The sequence below is a fragment of the Tupaia chinensis genome, unplaced genomic scaffold, assembly GCF_000334495.1.
Source record: "Tupaia chinensis unplaced genomic scaffold, TupChi_1.0 Scaffold000102_1, whole genome shotgun sequence".
Classification (NCBI taxonomy): Eukaryota; Metazoa; Chordata; class Mammalia; order Scandentia; family Tupaiidae; genus Tupaia; species Tupaia belangeri.
Window position 1 is genome coordinate 429,075 of NW_006159566.1, and position 20,163 is coordinate 449,237.

Here is a 20,163-nt window from a genome sequence, read left to right on the forward strand (position 1 = left end):
AAAAAAAAAAAAAAGAATCTATGTCCTTTTTTTTTTAAGAATTATTTAATTCCATTTGTTATTTTTTTTTTAATCTGAAGAGACAGAGACAGAGAGAGAAAGGGAAAGCAAGAAAGCAAGCTGTCACGTCCAAGACTAGAACCATGGCTGGCCGTGTGGAAATCCAGCGCCTTTATCCACCACTCCACCTGTGTGTCCCCATATGTCCTTTTATAACAAAAAATCAACAGAGAACAGAATTTACTTTTTCATATTTCCTACTATTATTTAGTAAGAAAGAAAATGTAGCCATACAAAACCATTCATTCAATTTTAACAGTATAACTTTTTTTATATAATACCATTTTACAACTTTAACAAAAATATAATGTATTCAATTAATACTAATTTGTTATATCTCTGCCATTTTACTTCTTATAGGTTCTACCTTACTTATTTACAACATTAACCACTTCCTTTGAGCTACTAAGTTAAGAGCTTTACAAACACTATTTCTTTTCTTATAATTATTTATTTAATTTTATTTATTCATTCATTTATTTTAATTTGACCAGAGAGAGATAGAAAGAGAGAGAGAGAGAAAGTGAGAGAGCAAGCCGCCAGATATTTGAACTGCAGTCAGCCATGTGGGAGTGTCCACTGCCTTAACCACCTGCTGGTCCCACAAACACTGTTTCTTTCTGGTTTTTATTTATTTATTTTTTTATTTTGGGGGGGAGAGGGTTTTGCCATAGGGCACACATGCTCACCAGAAAGACAGAGACAGACAGACAGGCAGACAGAAAGATAGAAAGAAAGAGAGAGAGAAAAAGAAAGAAGTCACCCCCCAGGGGGTATGGTCACACTGCAATCCCTTCTCCTACGTTCTCCTCTTGGGATCTTGGGCATACACGCACACAAACGCACCTGGCATGAGTTTAAACCACCTGGTTTGGGACTCTAACCATGATCGACTACATGGGAGTACAGCAACATAGCCATTATGCCATCTGCTGGTCCCAAGTTAAGAGCTTTACAAACACTATTTCTTTTTATCCTTACAGCATCCTACAAGTAGCAGATGAATACTACCACACACAGTTGTCACCAAAGGACTACAGAGGGTAGGAAATGTACCCGAGGTCACAGAGATTCTGGCAGAGCTGAACCGGCACCCTGGATTGATGCACTACACCACTGTCGAGGGGCACAGAGACGATGCTGTTTCATACTTCACTCCTAAGTAAGTTTCTATGTCATAAAAATCACAACTTTCAGGTGGTTATTTGGATATATGATAACTTTACTTAACCACTTTCCTACTGGATCAGATTATGTTTGAGCAGCAGTCAGCACAGTCTGATTCATTCAGTACAAAAACTAAGACTAGAGGAATGGACAACCCGCTGCCCACTTCTCAGTAAGCCACAGCGTCGCCCACTTACTCTTTTACTGAGGCAGATCACGGGCCACATGCTGCAGCCCAGCGTGCAGCAGCAGCAGAGGCAGCCGCAGAGCAGCCAGCGCACGTTGACGGGAAGGTTCTTCTTGAGACAGCTGTTGACTCTGTTGATGCTGGCTTTAAATTCTTCAGGAGCTACCTAAAGAAAAATTTTAAGAAATAACAACATTGCTATATTAGTGTCAATAAACGTGCCTCAATAAGATACTTTTGCCTAATTTGTCAAGAAAAAACTTTAGTTCTGAAGCATAAAGAGTACATGCATAATGGAGGCACTCACTTTTCCAGTTAATGAAGAAGGGAATTCTGATTCAAATTTGTTGCTCAGTCCAAATCTATGTTTAAAAAAAATAAGAGTATGTTATTACACATAACTGTTACCAAAAAATGTAGCCCATTTAACTCAATCAAGTAAATGAAACACAGATTCATATACAGAGAAGGTTTGAGACAAAATCATTGTAATGACTTATGAAATATAAAATGCAATTCTTTTTTTAAATAATTATTTTATTTAACTTTATTTATTATTATTGTCACTTTCCAGTTTGATCAGACAGACAGAGAGAGAAAGGGAAAGTTAGAAAGCAAGCCACCAGATTCAGTACTTGAACCCTGGTCGGCCATGTGGAGTCCAGCACCTTTAACCACCACACCACCTGCTGGCCCCTGCAATTCTTTTAATAGATGAAACTTTTGTATAATTTTAAGAGGCTTGAATGTTAAGTGATTAGCTACATATATTCACAAAGAAATAAATGGTTCATTTTTTTTAAGAATTATTTTATTTGACTTTATTTATTTATTTTAATTTGACCAGAGACAGACAGAGCGAGACAGCGAGAGAGAGAGGGAAAGTGAGAAAGCAAGTTGCCAGGTCCAGGACTTAAATCTCAGTCAGCCATGTGGGAGTCCAGTGCCCTTAGCCACCATGCCACCTGCTGGCCCCTAAATGGTTCATTTATTTGGGATTACCTCCTATACTTTAAAAAAAAATTTCAAAATACATTATTTCAATAGATGAGATAGGGAACTTTTCCTTGACTGTTATGGTAGAGATGAACAACGGCTATGAATTCTAGCGGGTATCCTTGATATGCACAAGAATAAATGGAGAATAAAAAATAAATAGAAAAGAGTAGGAAAGAGAAAGTAAAAGAGAAAAAGGAGAGGAAAAATTTTTAAAAATAAGTGAGGATTGACAAAGTGCGACGAAGAGTTGTCTTCGGCCTCACTCAATACCTGTTTGTCAGTGCCCTGGATGACGGGGAAGGAAACAGAAACATACCGGACGTCTTCATCGACTCCTAGGATCTAAAGGCCTTTTCTTGAATCAGTGAAAATACCCCAAGGGTGTAGAATGGACAGAAGGTGTAAACTATTGTCAAAGAATGGCAAATACGAACAGAAGATAAAAGACAGAGTGAGCTTAACCTATGCCGCTCCTCTGAGAAGTCTACCAGCACGAGGAGGAAGAGAGCTCACTGCGATCACAAACACTGGGCACCTTCCACGTGACACTTCAGGGTCCCGACGGGCGCCCGATTCTACTGAGTACTGTTATATACTCTGAGGTAACTCTGAAGGCATATGTAATAAACCTGGTACAGCTTTGAAGGGGACTGCAACTTTACACCTGCATATAAAGAGAATCTCAAAGTAGGCTTCTTTCATTACATGCCACATACTTCCCTTGCACTATATCCTCACTCTTACCGTCTACAGCCGTAACTCGAAGTGTGAACCACTCCGATCCGTTACCGTGCAATCTCATCTGAATCTAACCTGAATCTAACGCAGACTTTTCCTTTCCTGACAGATTCTTCCCCCTCCTATCTCCTTTTAACACTTTCTTTTGAAACCCCTAATCTGCTGAACTGCTACCAGGATATCCTCTTACAATGTCACTTAAAAAAAAAAAAAAAAAAAAAACCTTAAGTGTACCTTCTTTTTATTCATAAACCTTGTTAAAATTCCCCTCTTTCTTTAGCTATCCCCACCTGTAACTCATTCCTGACCTTCTCTGTCTGAGGACATTCACCTCCATCTAATTCAGTAGCCCACTCGACTGTGGTTTCGTCAACCTTCAGTATTAGTGGAGGACTGGTTGGTTCTAAGACCCTCACCCCAGGATACGGAAATCTGTGAATAAGCCCCTTCCATAAAATGGCCTAGAGCGGGACCAGCAGTTGACCTAATGGCTATATTGCTGGACTCCCCTGTAGTCGACTACGGTTCAAGTCCCGGACCCAGTGGCTTAAACTCACACCAAGCGTGTGTGTGCATGCCCAAGATCCCAAGAGGAGAATGGAGGAGAAGGGACTGCAGCATGGCCATCGCACCCTGGGGGGAGTCTTCTAGCTTTCTGTCTCTGTCTTTCTGCTGAGTGCATGCACCCTATAGCAAAAACCTCTCCCCCAACAAAAGGCCTGGAGCCCAGCCTCTGTGATGCAGTCAGAATATATGCCCAAGATGCTGGCAGGCTGGCTCCTCTCTCCTTCTCTCTCTCTCTTTCTCTCTCTTTCATGCTCAATCTATCATAAACTTTTTAAAAAGGGTACAAATCTGTAAGTAAACTTCCCACACTTTAGATCACCTCTAGATTACTTAGAATACCTACTGTAAATGCGACATAAGTAGTTGTTACACTGTACTCCTTTTCTAAATGTTGTATTATATTTCATTGTTTTGTTATTTTTGTTGTTTCATTTCTTTTGTGATCCATGATTGGCTTAATCTGCAGATGCAGAACCCTCAAAACAGGACAACTGTACCCCAGATACTGTCATTACTTGGGACTGTATAGCTGAATTGGAAATGTAAATTCTTCTGCCACCACCACCAATCATTTCATTTCTCCCATCCAAATTTTGCTGTTGAGTTCCGGCTGTAACTTACTGCTTCCTACTCCACTGTGACTCCCTGTAACTCCATCTCCTCCCTTCTCTGCCAGAATCCACAACAATCATTTTAACCATCCTCCACAAAGACCCTTCATCCTCTCTGGAGAGCACCTTGACAATCTCGACTCAATTAAACTGTTTACTTTCTTCACTTCAGTTACCACTGCCTGCAGCTACTGAGGAAGTATCACATACTATTATATTACTTTTCTTTTTTCAAAAAATTTTGACAGAGGGTATATGCACTCACCAGAGACTAAGAGATAAGGAGAGAAAGAGAAGTACCTTTCCCCCACAGGAAATGGTCATGCTGCAATCCCTTCTCCGTTTCTCCACCCTGCTGGGATTTTGGACACACATGTATGCATGCACATGCATGAATGCACACTTGTCCTGTATGTTTTTCAAGCTGCCTGGTCCGGGACTGCGGGTTGGCCACGTGGGACCCAGTGTCTAACCACAAGGTCATGGGATCGGCCCGTAAACACAGGACTTCTCATTTCAATGATTATTATTGTAGTGATCTTTATTCACTCCTAATTGGTTCTCTTTTCCTTGCTCCAGAGTTGTTGTTCCTAAGTGCTCAGTTTTATCTTCACCATTCTTTTTTTGCAAATAACTACAGTCCTTAACTCTGAGAAAAAAATATCACAGCACATAAACTGCTGTACCTTTCTCCCTTTCATCCTGACAGAAATGAGTTCGGTATCTTCGCCACCTTCCTCCTGGAGGAAAGCTCCCCAAAGTGAACTATTGGTTCCTGGTCCCTCCCTCCAGTCTCCCTCTCTCTTCTGGTCCTTCCCCACAAGCTGCGCACTGGCGAAATCTATGCAGCTGAGGAACCTGAACCCCGATCGTCTTTTCCCTCGCTGTATGATGGCGTCCATCTCGTTCCTTCCTCAACCAGCGTCTTGGACGGACCAGTCCTGCACTTTCACTACTGCTCCCTCTGCCCCACCCATTATTCCAAGGACCACAACCCACTACAATTCACAATCCGGGCTTTCAATGACCCTTTCTTCCCTCCTTCTGTCACTGCCAAAGTGTTTTTTAAAATCCAGGCCAACCAAAACAATACTATCAGATTAAGTTTTAGCAAAGTCATCCCATTTTATTATATGGATTTATTAGAAGCCACACTTCATGATTGTTAATATGACTGTAAAGTTTCACCTCTAATGGTTCTGATTTGACATAAACTGCTTAGTTTCCATACTACCTTAGTTAGGCTTTTTTTTTTTTAAGGTTTGGCAGCAGGCAGAGATTATTAGAACAAACCTGAGTTATGTGTTTCAGTATAAGCTGACAGCATTATAAATTACTACTTTTATCCATTATGTTCCTTTACATTCATATTAAAGCTTTTAAATATGGTAAAATAATAATAATTTATTCTAGGACAAAGTACAATTGGCCCAGGACAGTATTGGAAAGGCCAAATTTCATCCCATAAAATAATAATTTGATGTTTTTGAAAAAGTAAAGATTCCTACATTAGGTAGGAAGCTAAACAACAGACTAATAATTTTTTATTAATAAAAAAAACTGGAAATAGGGGACCAGCAGTTAGCATAATGGCTGTGTCGCTGGACTCCCATGTAGTCGACCGCGGTTCGCGTCCCGGACCAGGTAGCTTAAAACTCACGCCAGGCGCATGTGCATGTGTGCCCAAGACCCCAAGAGGAGAACAGAGAAGGGATTGCGGCGTGACCATCTCCCCTGCTCCCCTGGGGGCAGATTTCTTACTTTCTGTCTCTCTGTCTCTGTCTGTCTGTCTGGCGAGCGCACGCGCCCTATAGCAAAAACCTCTTAAAAAAAAAAAACTGGAAATAGCACTTACTAATTTAAAAAGATATGACTCAAGATGGATGACAGATGTACATTTGGGGACCAAACTGTCAGAATATAAGGAATTCCTAATTGGTCATTCAGAGTAACAGACTACTCTCTAGTACACAGAATCTGAGTTGTGTAGTGTCTTTTCAGATGGATATAATTTATTTAATACAACTGTAAAGCATTCCTTTTACTTTAAAACTTTTACTATTAAAAATAGCACTGCAAGGCCAGTTGGTGACCTGGAGCTAAGACTGTACTGTGCATAATACTGTACTGTACTGTGCATAAATAAGTCCTCAAGAAAGCAAAAGCAAAACAAAATTGGAAAGGGGTTTAAAAATGAAGACAGTAAAATCAGTGATTTGGTATTTATAGTCTTTGCAGTTTTTTGGAGAGGTTTTTGCTGTAGAGCGCATGCACTTGCCAGAAAGACAGAGAGACAGAAAGTGAGAAATCACCCCCCAGGGGCGATGGCCACGCAGCAATCCCTTCTCCTCCATTCTCCTCTCGAGATCTTGGGCACGAACGCACATGCGCCCGGCGTGAGTTTAAGCCACAGGGTCCGGGACTCAAACCATGGTCAACTAACTACATGGAGTCCAGCGACATAGCCATTTCGCTAACTGCTGATCCTAGGCTTTATAAAGTCTTTTAGTTTTTATTTTTTTAAGAGGGTTTTGCATTAGGGTGTGTGCCCTCACTAAAGAGAAACAGACAAGTGAGAGGGAAAATGAGAAATCACTACCCCAAGGGGGGATGGCCATGCCGCAACCCCTTCTCCTCCATTCTTCTCCCAGGATCTTGGGCACGCATGCACGTGCATCCAACGTGATTTTCAAGCCACCAGGTCCGGGACCTGAACTTTGGTTGGCCATGTGGGAATCCAATGACATAACTGTTACGCCATTTGCTGGCACCAATTTTTTTTTCTTCTTTAAATTTATCCCAAAGAAAGACTCAGTTACTTGTAAAATTTTGGACTTCTCCAGTTATCTAGTTTTATAATATGAATAATGGTTATGAATATATAAATGCAATACAAAACCTGTGGGGACAATTTTCTATCAAAACTGCACTTCAATCAGTTTGTATGTGAAATAGTTTAATCTGAATTGTTAGCCTTTTAGTTAGGGAATTTCATTTATCAACATTCAATGTTAATTATCAACATGTGGACTTATCCTTGTCATTTTGTTACTTTTTTTTTTTTCCTAATTGTTTTGTGTTCTCTTCTATTTCTCTCCCTTTAGTTTTCCTGGTGTAGTATTCCCTTATGTATTTCCTAAAGAGCTAGTTTGGTTTTGGTGAATTCTTTCAGCCTTTGTTTATCTGGGAATGACTTTCTTTCTTTCTTGTTTGAAGAATAAACTTGTTGGGTATAGTACTCTTGGCTGAAATGGTTTTTCTTTCAGACTTTTAAATATGTCTTCCCACTCCTTCCTTGGCTGTATTATTTCAGTTGAGAGATCCAATATTAGTCTAACAGGGTAACCTTTGTAAGTAACTTGGCATTTCTCACTTGTCATTTTTAGATTATCTTTGTCTTTGATTTTTACAAATTTGGCTATGATATTCCTTGGAGATCTTCTTCTGTACAATCTATTTGGTGTCCTTTGTATTGCCTGGATTTGGATGTCCATATGCCTCTCTAAATTTGGGAAGTTTTCACTAACATATCATAAAAGACATTTTGAGATTTTCTATGCCTTTAACCTGTCTTTTCACCTTATGGAATACCAATGATGTAGATATTTGGACATTTAATGGTGTCTAGGATTTCCTATATGTTGCCCTCATTTTTAATGGTTATTCTTCCATTCTTTTCAGTTTCTTGGATTAAATCGGAGGTTTTGTCTTCAAAGGCAGAGATTCTTTCTTCTGCATAGTCTAATCTGCTATTGATGTTTTTGAGGAGGTTTTGATTTCTTGTATCATATTCTTTATCTCCAAAAGTCTGTTTCATTATTTTTCATTGTGTCTATCTCTTTATGGAGTTCCTTCTACACATTGTGGAAGGATTTTCTCATACCCTGTAATTGGCTGTTTTCGCCTGCATTTCAGTGTGTTCTGTACAATGAATATTCTGAACTCTCCTGATGTTTCTGTTTCTTGTGTTTTATCTACTGTTGTTGAAGAGTTACTATATTCCTTTGTAGGGGAGGTGTCTCCTGTTTTCTTCCTGTTTGTTGGGACTCTGCTTTGATTTTTGGTCATCTGGTGATATACTCACTTCTTGCTATTTCTTGGGAATAGGTTTCTAAAGCTGTGTACTCATGCATTTCTCTATGCTGTGAATTAGCTCTGTGCCAGTTTCCCTCCTCTACTGTACACCCAGCGTGTTTTTCAAGCCACAGGGTCCAGGACAGCTCATTCCTGGGCTGGCTAGTGGCACATGGGATAGAAGAGCCCACAGCCTTGCCCAACTTAGACAACACTATCTAGTGAAATCAGATCTTCTCCTTTTAAGTATCTGAGTATATAGCTGACCTTTGAATAACACGTGTTTGAACTGCATGGGTTAGCTTGTATGTGGACTGTTTTCAAAACAAGACAAATGATTCATCTTGTAAACAGATAATGTAAATACTGTATAATAAATATATTTACATTATATAGTATCAATAAATACTGTATAATAAATATATTTCCTTATAATTTTCTTAGTATTTTCTCTAGATCACCTTATTCAATATACAAAATGTGTGTTAGCCAATTGTATATGTTATCAGTTAGGTTTCCGGTCAACAGTAGGCGATTAGTAATTAAGTGGGGTTTTCTATTTTTTTTGTTTTTGTTTTTGTTTTGAGAGGTTTTTGCTATAGGGTGCGTGCACTCGCCAGAAAGAGACAGATAGACAGAAAATGAGAAATCACTTCCCAGGGGGGATGGCCATGCCACTATCTCTTCTCCTTCATTCTCCTCTCAGATCCTGGTCATGCACACACATGCACCCAGCGTGAGTTTTAAGACACCGAGTCTGGGACTCGAACCGCGGTCAGCTACATGGGGGTCCAGCGACATAGCCATTACACTAACTGCTGATCTCAGTAATTAACTTCTTGATGAGTCAAAAGTTACAGGGGGACTTGGGGCTACGCAGGAATTGGAGTCCCTAAACTTTGCATCAAGAATGAAGAAATAGTTGGCAACATGGGTAAGAACTGAAAGAGATAAGGCTTACTGAAGCCAGGCACAATAAAGCCATGAATAACTGGAAATCAAGAATAACCTGAAACCAATAGTAAGCAGAAACTGAGAGGGTGGCAAGAAAGTGATCTATCAATGGATTTCCTGACAGAACAGAGGCAATGAGAGAGAAAAATGAAAATCAAGGGTATGTCAAAAAATTTTGGTCTAAGGCCAGCTGGTGGGTAAGACAGCTGGATCCTACATGGCCAACTGTACTGTTCATGTCCCAGATTTGGTGGCTTGAAAAACACACCAGGCACATGAATGTGCATGCCCCAAATCTAGAGAGGAGAACGGAGAGAAGACTGCAGGGTGGTCATGCCCCATGAAGGGTGTTTTCTCAATTGCCCCCTTTCACACTCTCTTTCTCACTCTGTCTCTCTCCAGCAAGGACATGTGTCCTAAAGCAAAATTTTTTTAAAAATTTTATTTTGGTCTAAACAGACTGCGAGATCAGTCATCAACTAAAAACGGGAAGACTGTAGCTGAAACTAATTTGGGAGTAAGATTATTAATTCTACTTTGCACATTTTAGATTCAAAGACCTATACAAATCTATAGAGTCACAGACTTTGATGCTCCTATAGGTATGACAAAACCTTTGAACATATGAACTGGAAATTTCAGACTCAACCTGAACACATGGATTATGAAGGTAACAAAGAAAGACAGCACTTATTTGCTAGTATTGAACTCTGGGCTTAATGGAATCAGATTTTTAGCTATTTTTAGAGATGAAGTCATAACTATGGAAGAAATTAACAGATCTAGAGACATATAAATCAAGCTTTAAATTTATCTGGCAGCGTCATATACATCTTTGAAGATGAATGAAAGTCAAGGAGGAAAGGATAACTTAAAAGTATACTCTGTTTATCCAGAAGACATCCAATCCCTAGAGTTAGAGACATACATATGGGTCTCAAACCAATCACAAATGTTAAACCTATGGGCCAGCAGCGGTGGTGCAGCAGTTACGCCAACAGCCTGCGATGCTGGACCCACATGGACAGTCCCTGGTCTGAATCTGGAGGTTTCCCTGGACACACCAGTTGCACAAGTGCCTATAATCCAAACTGACCGAAGATAGAAATAGATTGTGACAGGAGACCCTGATGGGGGTGCCTTTCTCTCTCTCCTTTTCTCTCACATATAAAGATAAGATACAAAAATTTTAACTCTGTGACCACATTTTTGTTTTTTGTTTTTTGTTACTACATTCTGACAAATGTTTGAGTTCACCCTACTCTTTGACTATACAATCTCACTCCTGAAACTAGAAACAACTGTTTAACTCATGTGTTAAGTTCACTCTAAGTCTCAGCAAGAAACACAGTCTTATAACATTCTATCATTAGCAGTTCTAAATTTCAATTACTAAGATAGTTTCAATTATTAACAATCATGTACATGGTTAAACAGTGAGAGTTAGGTAAATGTCTGTTAACTAATTTGTGATGATACATGTAGCCAATTGATCTAACTCAACTATTCTAAACTATATGAGACTGAGGAAGAAAAATTGTATATATCAAATTTATATGTATTTTAGAATATTCTTCATACTTATACAAATATTAGTAAAACTGATGCTAAATTATGTTCATTTAAGAAAAATATGCAGTTGGACTGAGTTATAATATAGATTACCAAAAATATCAATCTCAAGTAATATTTTTACAATCGACTAGTTTAGAAAAGGCAGAAAAAGAAGGCTTGGAATAAGAAACTTCTTCACTGGGGCCAGCCACTGATGCAGTGGTTAAGGCAACGGGATCCCACATGACAGACTACTTGGTTCGAGTTCTGCACCCAGCAACTTAAGAGACACCCCAGGCACATGTATGTGTGTACCCTAATCCTGAAAGGAGGGAGAGGGGAGAAGGGACTGCTGCATGGCCATGCCGCAGGAGGGGCGCTTTCTCACTTTCTCTGTCACCCTGGCAAATGTAAAAGAAAGGAAGGAAGGAAGAAACTCCTTCACTGAGCTAACCTAGGACTCCAATATAACTGCAATGCAAGATCAAGGAGGATAAAATAAGGCCTGTTTTTGTTTTGTTTTGTTTTGTTTTGTTTTGTTTTGTAGGAAGCTCATCTTATATACATTCGTTTCTTATCAATCAAAAAATTTAAAAAGGTAGGTTACCATAAAGTCCAACCCCAAGGAAACTTCATTTATTAGACAGTGGAATGAAAACAATGCTTTTTCAGGGGCGTTGTGAGAACATTTCCGTCCCTGTGGATCCAACTCAGTCTTAAATGTAAGATGTAAAAAGTACATTCTTTTCCCCAAATCTCATGAACAGGTGGTTGTCAAATTCCACACCACAGCTAAAGGGTATCACTTTATGAAGTCCTCGCTACTGGAATGGACAGTCTTGTGGGAAAGCCCCTCTGCTTTGGCACAGGCTGCTGTCCTGGCATTCCAGCTGTCCAGTGGCAACAGAACAGGAAGTGCAGGTGTCGTCATTAAGAGAGTCCCCAGACAATAGCATGGGAGCTACAGGTCTTTGACCTCACCCTCCAAAAGTCAACCCCCCCATACACACACACACAGCTGAGGAATTGGAGAGAAATGCTCACTGCTGTGTTTCAGTATCTCGTAGGAAAGATGTGGGATTTGATGGTTATACGCTAAACTGTAACACCTCCTTTATTTAAAGACCACCTTAGCCCAAGCTGTCATGTCTCATGGACTGCTGAGCCTCCTAAATGTTATCTAATCCCTTCATAGTCCTTTCTGACCCCTTTCAAGGGACTGCCCCTCTTGTTTGCTATGTTCTAGCCACAGTGCAGAAGTATCATCTCAGTTCCTCAGGCAAGCCAAACTTTTCTGGCACTTACTGTTATTCATGCCCTGGATTTTTCACCTGTTAACAGTATTAACAGCATAACACAAATTAGAATTTAATAGTCTCTCTCAAAGTATTATTCTGTAGAGTAATATTAAAGTTACATTACGGGGAATATTTGATTATGTACCATCATAAATAATCACACATAATTTGCTTTTCACCATTTAAAAATTATATTCCATTTAGTTACTCACAGAAAATTGTAAGTACTAATCAAGTTCACTTTTGTTAGGCAAAAACCTAACAATGAACTCTTCACACTGACACAGTGTAAATTTTTATCTTAGGCGCTAACAAAATTACCTGAGACTAGGTGGTTTACAAAGAAATGGACTTAAATTCTGACCACTGGAAAGTCCAAAGGCATAGGCTGGGCCTCCGACTAGCCTGAACATGGCCAACAGAAACACAGAGGGTGGCAGCAACTAGCTCTCAAGAGAACAAAAGCCTTCTCATGAGAGCTAGAGCTCACCGGGTCTTCCAAGACACCATTAATCCAGAGTGCTGCCTCCATGGTGCCGTCACCATGACCCAGTCACCACCCACTAGGCCTCACCACCTCCCAACAGCTGATTGCAAACCATGAAACTTTGGGGGACAAACTATTTCAAATCATAACAACTTTCCTTTTTTATTATTAATTTTATTTATTCATTCATTTATTTTAATTTGATGAGAGCGAGAGAAAGTGAGAAAGCAAGCCACCAGGTCCAAGATTTGAACCGCAGTCAACCACGTGGGAGTGTTCAGCGCCTTAATCACCATGCCACTTGCTGGTCCCCGTAACAACTTTCAACTACAGAAAAACTCTGAAACTTCAGTTTATTACCATCTGTCTCATTTCTTCAAGAAAGTTTAAAAAGTTTTAGTAGTTAGTCCAATTAAAATGCTTAGCATGTTTTTCTACTACCAAAGATATATTCAAAACTATATTCAAAGTCGAATTAATTTCCACTCTAATTATAAATAAGAATAATAATTTTGGATACGCCAACCTGTGGCCTGGTGGTTAACAGAGCTGGATCCCACATGACCAACCATGTGGCTTGAGTCCCAGACCCAGTGGCTTGAAAAACACACTGAGCATGTGTGCATGTCCCCAAAATCTCAGAAGAGGAAGAAATAAAGATGGAATCGAGACATGACCATCCCCCTCCCTCTCCCCCTCAAACACTGTACACCCTCTGTCAATTAAAAAAAAAAAAAAAAAGGAAAAAAAGTCTACCTTTACTTGGTAATTTCTTCGATTACGAAGTTTCACTAAAAAAAAAATTAGAAGGCCGTTTCAGTGACACAATGGTAGACAGCACTCCACAGTGCTGGTGGACACACAGAAGCGCAGGCTTGGCCTCTGGGCTGGGGGCTGGGATCGCAGCATGAAACCCTATTGAGGACACCCGCCTTTCCATCTGCCTCCAAAGGAAGGGGGCGGGGGGGGGCCTTAAAAAAAACACACACACACAGAAAGGGAGCCATTTACCTTTTCAGTATATGGGCTCTATCATTAGGAGGTGCAGAAAGAGAAGAAAACAATCCTTTGGCAATGATGACAAGATCCAAAGATGTACCTCATTTATTTAAGGAATATTTCTAGACCTATCATCTATATTAAATAGAGGAGAAATAAAGACCAATAAGCACAATTGCTGCCCTGGAAGAACTTCACAGCCTGTAGGAAAACAACAAGGGCTTCAAGAATTTCCAAACGGGCCATGCCATGCGGGAGACCATGTGGGAAGGCTCCAGCTGGGTCTTGATCGGACCTGGACACACCGGGGTGCCAGTGAGCACCCTGAAAGTGTCTTCTTCTTCAGTTGACAGAGGGCGTGTACACTTGCCTGAGAGGTAGAGGAAGAAACCATCCCCCCCAATTGGGCGTGGTCATGCCACAATCCTTTTTCCTCCATTTCTCCATTTCTTGTCAGGGTTTGGGGAACACACATGCCTGGCATGTTTTTCAAGCTGCCAGGGCCAAGACTTAGACCTCTGTATGTCATGTGGGATTCAGCTTCTAATGCGCTGCACCAACCACTGCACTACATGGCCAGCAAATCTGCCCTGAAGGAGCCTCTTGAGGCTCCGTGTGTGTGTGTGTGTGTGTGTGTGTGTGTGTGTGTGTGTGCACGAGCACACATATGCTTCTTTCTCTCATTCTTTCTGGAAATAAACTGGAAAAAATCAAAACAAAAAGTTTAAAAATGGAACATGCCTCACACATCATGCTGAAAGAGGGAATTAGGAAGTTTAAGTGTTAGGCCAGCGGGTAGAGTAGTGGTTGAGGCAGCTGGATCCCATATGGCCAGCTATGTCGTTTGAGTCCCAGACCGGGGCATGATAGACATGCCAGGCACGTATGCCCAAAACCCCAAAAGGAGAATGGACGAAAGGGGATTGTTGCATGGCCGTCCCTCTTAGGGAGTGCTTTCTTATTTTCCTCCCTCTATCTCTCTCTCTCTGTCTCTCCAGTGAACACACACACTTTACAGCAAAGTAAAAAAAAGAAGAAGAAAATTGTTTAATAGGAGTGATTCACAATAACTTGGGCCTATCATGTTCAGGTCTCATATGGCTAACCAGAGCACATAGTACCAGTCTTGAGAGACTGATGATACATTTTAAGACAGACAAGTTTTTATTAACTGTACCATTTAGGATTAATAAAGACTAAACTGTTCTTGAGATCTCTCCTATGCAAAGATCATACTATAACCCAAAGTAGTTTCTAAACCTGTTCATTTCAAGTCACATTTCTTTTTTATTTTTTTGTGATTTTTGTTATCGGGCATGTGCACTCACCAGAGAGACAGAGACAGAAAGTGAGAAATCAACCCCCCAGGGGCGATGGCCATGCCACAATACCTTCTTCACTCTCCTCTGGGGATTTTGGGCATGCATGCACATGCATCCAGCATGAGTTTCAAGCTGCCAGGTTTGAGACTCGAATGACAGTCGACTACGTGGGAATCCAGTACCTCAACCACTATGCCACCTGCTGGTCCCACAAGTCATATTTCTTAATCTTAAATTTTCTTTTTTTTTTAATTGCCAGAGGGCATGCGTACTCAGCAGAGGCAGAGAAACACAGAGATAACGAGAGGCATGGGGGGAAAAAACACTCCCCGATGGAGTGTGGTCTCGCCACAATCTCTTGTCTTTCATTGCTCCTTGAGGAACAAGTGTGTTTTTCAAGCCACTGGGGCTGGAATTCAAACTACAGTCAGCCATGTGGGATCCAGCTCCCTTAACCACTAGGTTATGGGGCCAGCCCTCTTCAATTTTCTTTAGAAGTCAAAAACTATATATACTCAAGGAAAGCCTCAAGTTTGATTCTGATAAAAGAGGTATAAAATGAGGTGTGAGCAAATAATGTCTGTTAGAATGATGGATACTGGGCTGGAACTACTACTAAATTCTAATGCTTAAATGAACATCTCTAAGAGTTAACATCATTGTGAAAAATGATGGGACCAGCAGGTGGCGTGGTGGTTAAGGTGCTGGACCTTCCCACATAGCCAACCATGGTTCGAGTCCTGCACCTGGTGGCTTACTTTCTGTCTGTTTCTCTCTCTCTCTCTCTCTGTGGTCAAATTAAATGAATGAATAAATGAAATTAAATAAAATAATTTTAAAAAAAGAAAAATGAATCTGCAACAAATGATCAATATATTTTGTACATATTTATTCTGAGGGATGAATAGGTCCCTTATTTCAAAATAAACCAATCTGGCTAAGATTACCTAATAAGTTTCCTCACCATTATATATTATGGTATTACCATCAATAAATAAATAAATAAAGGGAAAAAAGACATATCTGTATTTACTTGAATTGTGAGCTTAGGACTTTTAAGTTCCGTCTGTATAAAACAATAAGCAATGGCCAGGCTCATGGACTGAGAGTTAAGGGAGTCCGACGGTTTAGGGGCCAGATCTCACATGGCCAGCCATGAGCAGGAATCACAGCTCCAGGAGCTCGAAACATTCTGGGTGCACGTGTACGTGTGCCCCCAAATCCCCACAGGATGGGGGAAATGGAAGAGAACGGACTGCACAGTGACCATGCTCCATTGGTGGATGCTTTCTCCCTCTCCCTCTCTGGCAAGTGCATATGCCATCAGGCTAAATAAATCAATCTTTTTTCTTTTTTTTTTGGAGAGATTTTCACTGTAGGGCGCGTGTGCTCGCCAGACAGACAGAGAGAGACATAGAGACAGAAAGCGAGAAATCACCCCCCAGGGGGGATGGTCACGCCGCAATCCCTTCTCCTCCATTCTCCTCTCAGGATCTTGGGCACGCACACACACGCACCCGGCGTGAGTTTTAAGCCACCAGGTCCGGGACACGAACCGTGGTCGACTACGTAGGAGTCCAGCGACATAGCCATTACGCTAACTGCCGGTTCCCTAAATAAATCAATCTTAACAATAATATGAGTTTATAATTTCCCTCCCTTCTTTCCAATATCACTTTTCCTCACAATCCGCACCTGGGGGCAGGGTGTGGCAGAGGGTGAACCAAGATACTCTGCAAGGCTATCGGCCTCCACAGAACACCCTGGCCAGGCGTTTGCGTGCCGTGATCCAGGGCTGCCTGAAAGTGGGGTGAGTCAGTGCTGGGATGCTGCTGGAGTACTATTCTGCTCTCTGTCTCTCTCATGGAAGAATTGGCGGGGGGAGGAGATGACAACAAGACTTCCACTTAAAAAAAGAAAAAAAAAGTGTCTTCACAGGAGTTCTCCATGTGCTTGCTACATAGAAATCAAACAATAAAGAAAAATATTATGTCCACCCAGAAGAATGTCAAGGAAAAATACTGATCATACTAGAAGTACAAAGTATAAGTCAGATTTTTTTATATTGATATAAAGATGTTTGTATTTAAAATCACTATAAAGCAAATTTTGTTTGGGCAAATTTGGCATTTTGCCTATGTCCCCAAAACCTTACTATGCCCCTAAACCAGCCTAGACCTATTTCCTCCATAGCAGAGAAGGAAGGTCCTTCACTCATCACAACGACATGGCATCATGTCATACATACAAGAGTATGACTATTTCTAAAATAAGGCCAATATTGTAATATACTAGACAAAATCAGTGGAGATATTCTGTTGCAAAGGCCTACTCAAAAGTTAAATCTGTGAAAAACATATGGATAGTTCCATATCCTTCCAGATCAGAATTACAGATGATTCCGTTTACACTATCATTTACTCTCAAAGTGGCAAGGAAAAACTGCTCTAATCAGCTAATTAGTTAAAGAGGGCGGAGGACAATAATAAGCTTAACCACTTTTACCTACTGAAACTGTTTTAAAGAGCTCTGAGCGTAATCTACAGTAACACATAACACCAAGTTCGAAAACCTTCATAAGTGCTGTCTGGGCTATCCACTGGCATGGAATGCCAGAGAATTCCTCAGGACGAAGTCATGTAACAAGAGCTGCACAGTACCATTCCGATACCTGGCCAAGTCACAACAGAACAGGCTTAAGTTTTAAAGCAGAAAGATCCTTATTTTCACTGAAAAACTTTGCAAAGTAACTGAAGCACACATACAAGTTGTCCAAAAATGGAAAAATAAGGCTGAAGTAATCACTGTCCAGTTTGAAAACGGTAGTTCTGATTTCTTAGTATTTACTGCATTTTCCACCTATGTATCTCTTTTTTTTTTTTTGGAGAGGTTTTCACTATAGGGCGCGTACGTTCGTCAGACAGACAGACAGACAGAGACATAGAGACAGAAAGCGAGAAATCACCCCCCAGAGGGGATGGTCACGCCGCAATCCCTTCTCCTCCATTCTCCTCTCGGGATCTTGGGCATGCACGCACATGCGCCCGGCGTGAGTTTTAAGCCCCTGGGTCCAGACATGGACTGCGGTCAACTACGTGAGAGTCCAGCGACATAGCCATTACGCTAACTACTAGTTCCCACACCTATGTATCTCAAAGTAGAAAACTCAATCTAAGGAGGAGAATAAATAAGAGCTAAGGCTAATACCAAGCCCAATCCCACACACGGTGATGGAATAATCTTACAAGACAGGAACACTACCTATCCCCATCTGAACTGAAGAGGCACAGCTAATTTACTTCCTAACAAGGAGCAGAGGGAAATTTTAACCCAGAGCCTAGAACCAAGGTAACCAGGAGGAGAGTTAAGTGGCTGAGGAAGATCCCAGCAACAGCAATCCCAGTGAGGAAAGGCACACAGCTTCCCAGGTGGGCGGCGGGTTCTTCCCTGTATCCTAGAATAGTTTTCGATCCTGGCTCTACAGCAAAATCGTCTGTGGTTTTTGTTTTAAACTTTCCTTTCCTGGGATCTTAACTCAAATAATTGGCCTTCAATTGGCCTGAGAGGGAGCAAGCAGGAGTAGTTTATTGAAAACTTCCTAGGTGATTCAAATAGGCAGCTAAGACTGAAAACCACTAACACTTTAAAACAACTAAATTTTTGCCAGCTTTCATTGGGCATAAAGAATATAGAGAGAGGAGCAGACAGCATGCAAAAGTTTGGAAATCTCTCCTTGAAGCCCCTATATCCTCCTGAGGTTTAGAACAAAGCACAAAGGTCCGAAGAGTAAAGAAAAACTGTCCTGTTATGAGACTAAAAGTTCTATGAAATGTTCAAAATGTAACATCCCCTGCTATTTGCTTAGATTTCTTAATTAAGCTGGTGATGACAGTCAGAACACTTAATGACTATGTTACCGTGGTGATAAACTCCTGGTCTGGTCATGGTGCTATGACAGCCACCTTGCGGTGTTTCTACCCTGTGAAGTCACCTGGGCATAAACTACCAGTGCTAAGAAATCACAGCATTACATAAGCAAACTCCAACAACAACATGGCTGGTTGTGGCAGACACTGAGACACGCCAGGGTTTTGCTGACAATCTCCTATGAGAAGTCAGCTTCACTAAACCGCGTAGGGAACATCTCACTCTCCCTATCCCAAGTTATGAGAATTGTTCCAGGCATCCTCAGACACCTTTTCTTTTGCTGAGAAGGTGAAACAGATACCTGTTTCCAGAAGGGACGTTTGACCTATGATTTGAACAAGAGCTCGGAAATGCAAACGTGTATCAATACTTCCAAGTTGTACCGAACTCGGAACTATGCAGAGAAACATTGCAAAACTTCCTGCTTCCGGACAGCTCATTATTTTGGTTCAAGTCTTCACATTCCTCTATTAGTCATGACCTTTCAGAAAGCGTTCATTCCATATTGTTTGAATAATATCGAACTTCTGAAGTTGTTCATCGCACTTACCAGAACGCCTAAGGAATGAAGAAGCCACCCCGGAGTCCATGCCCCCAGGAAGAACTACGATCGCAGGAAATCAGTAACTTAAGCAGCGTGCATGCCAGTCACCGGATTTTCTCTTTAACTCACTGTAAACACCTTATCCTTCTGCACATCTTAAATGTATGTTCATCTCTATCATTTTCTCACATGCAATTACGAGACCTGGCGCTTGCTCCGCAGAGATGAGCTCCCGGGAAACGAGGAAGACCTGGGATGTGTGTGAAGTGCACAGACGCGGGCCAGGGCCCCTCCTCACCGACTGTCACTGGGGTCTTCCTCGGCCCCCATCTGGCCTCTGAGCCAAATGTCACCAGGCTCAAAGGCACAGAGAAGCAGGGGAAACGGGGTGAGAAAACGAGGGGGAGGCACCCACAAACACGCGTACTTCCACCCGAGAGCCGAAGGGTGGCCCAAAGCGCGGACCCCGAAGAACACCCTTCCCTCCTGGGATCCGTCACATGCCAGCCCCGCAGGGCCTGCCGAAAGGGGCGTGTGGGGAGCGAGGGCAGCGTCCGTCCCCCCTCCGGGGACCTCAGCAAACGAGAATAACGCGAGTTCCCACTTCCTGGTCGCCGGCTCTTCCCCGAGGCCCGCCACCCCGGGACGCCGGGCAGGGGGGCTCCGGGGAGTGGG

The 20,163-nt window shown here is 41.5% G+C and overlaps 1 protein-coding gene across 1 annotated transcript in view; it reads right to left on the reverse strand.

The window, feature by feature from the left end:
- The window catches only part of CHIC2 (cysteine rich hydrophobic domain 2), a 52,305-nt gene extending 32,487 nt beyond the window's left edge, over positions 1-19,818 (reverse strand). The window contains exons 1-3 of the mRNA XM_006143681.3: positions 19,787-19,818; positions 1,722-1,776; positions 1,425-1,580 (exon numbers count right to left, since the gene is read on the reverse strand). Coding sequence (XP_006143743.2) covers positions 1,425-1,580; positions 1,722-1,776; positions 19,787-19,818 — 243 coding nt within the window. The remainder of the gene's footprint in view (positions 1-1,424; positions 1,581-1,721; positions 1,777-19,786) is intronic.
- Between the last annotated feature and the right edge of the window lie 345 nt (positions 19,819-20,163).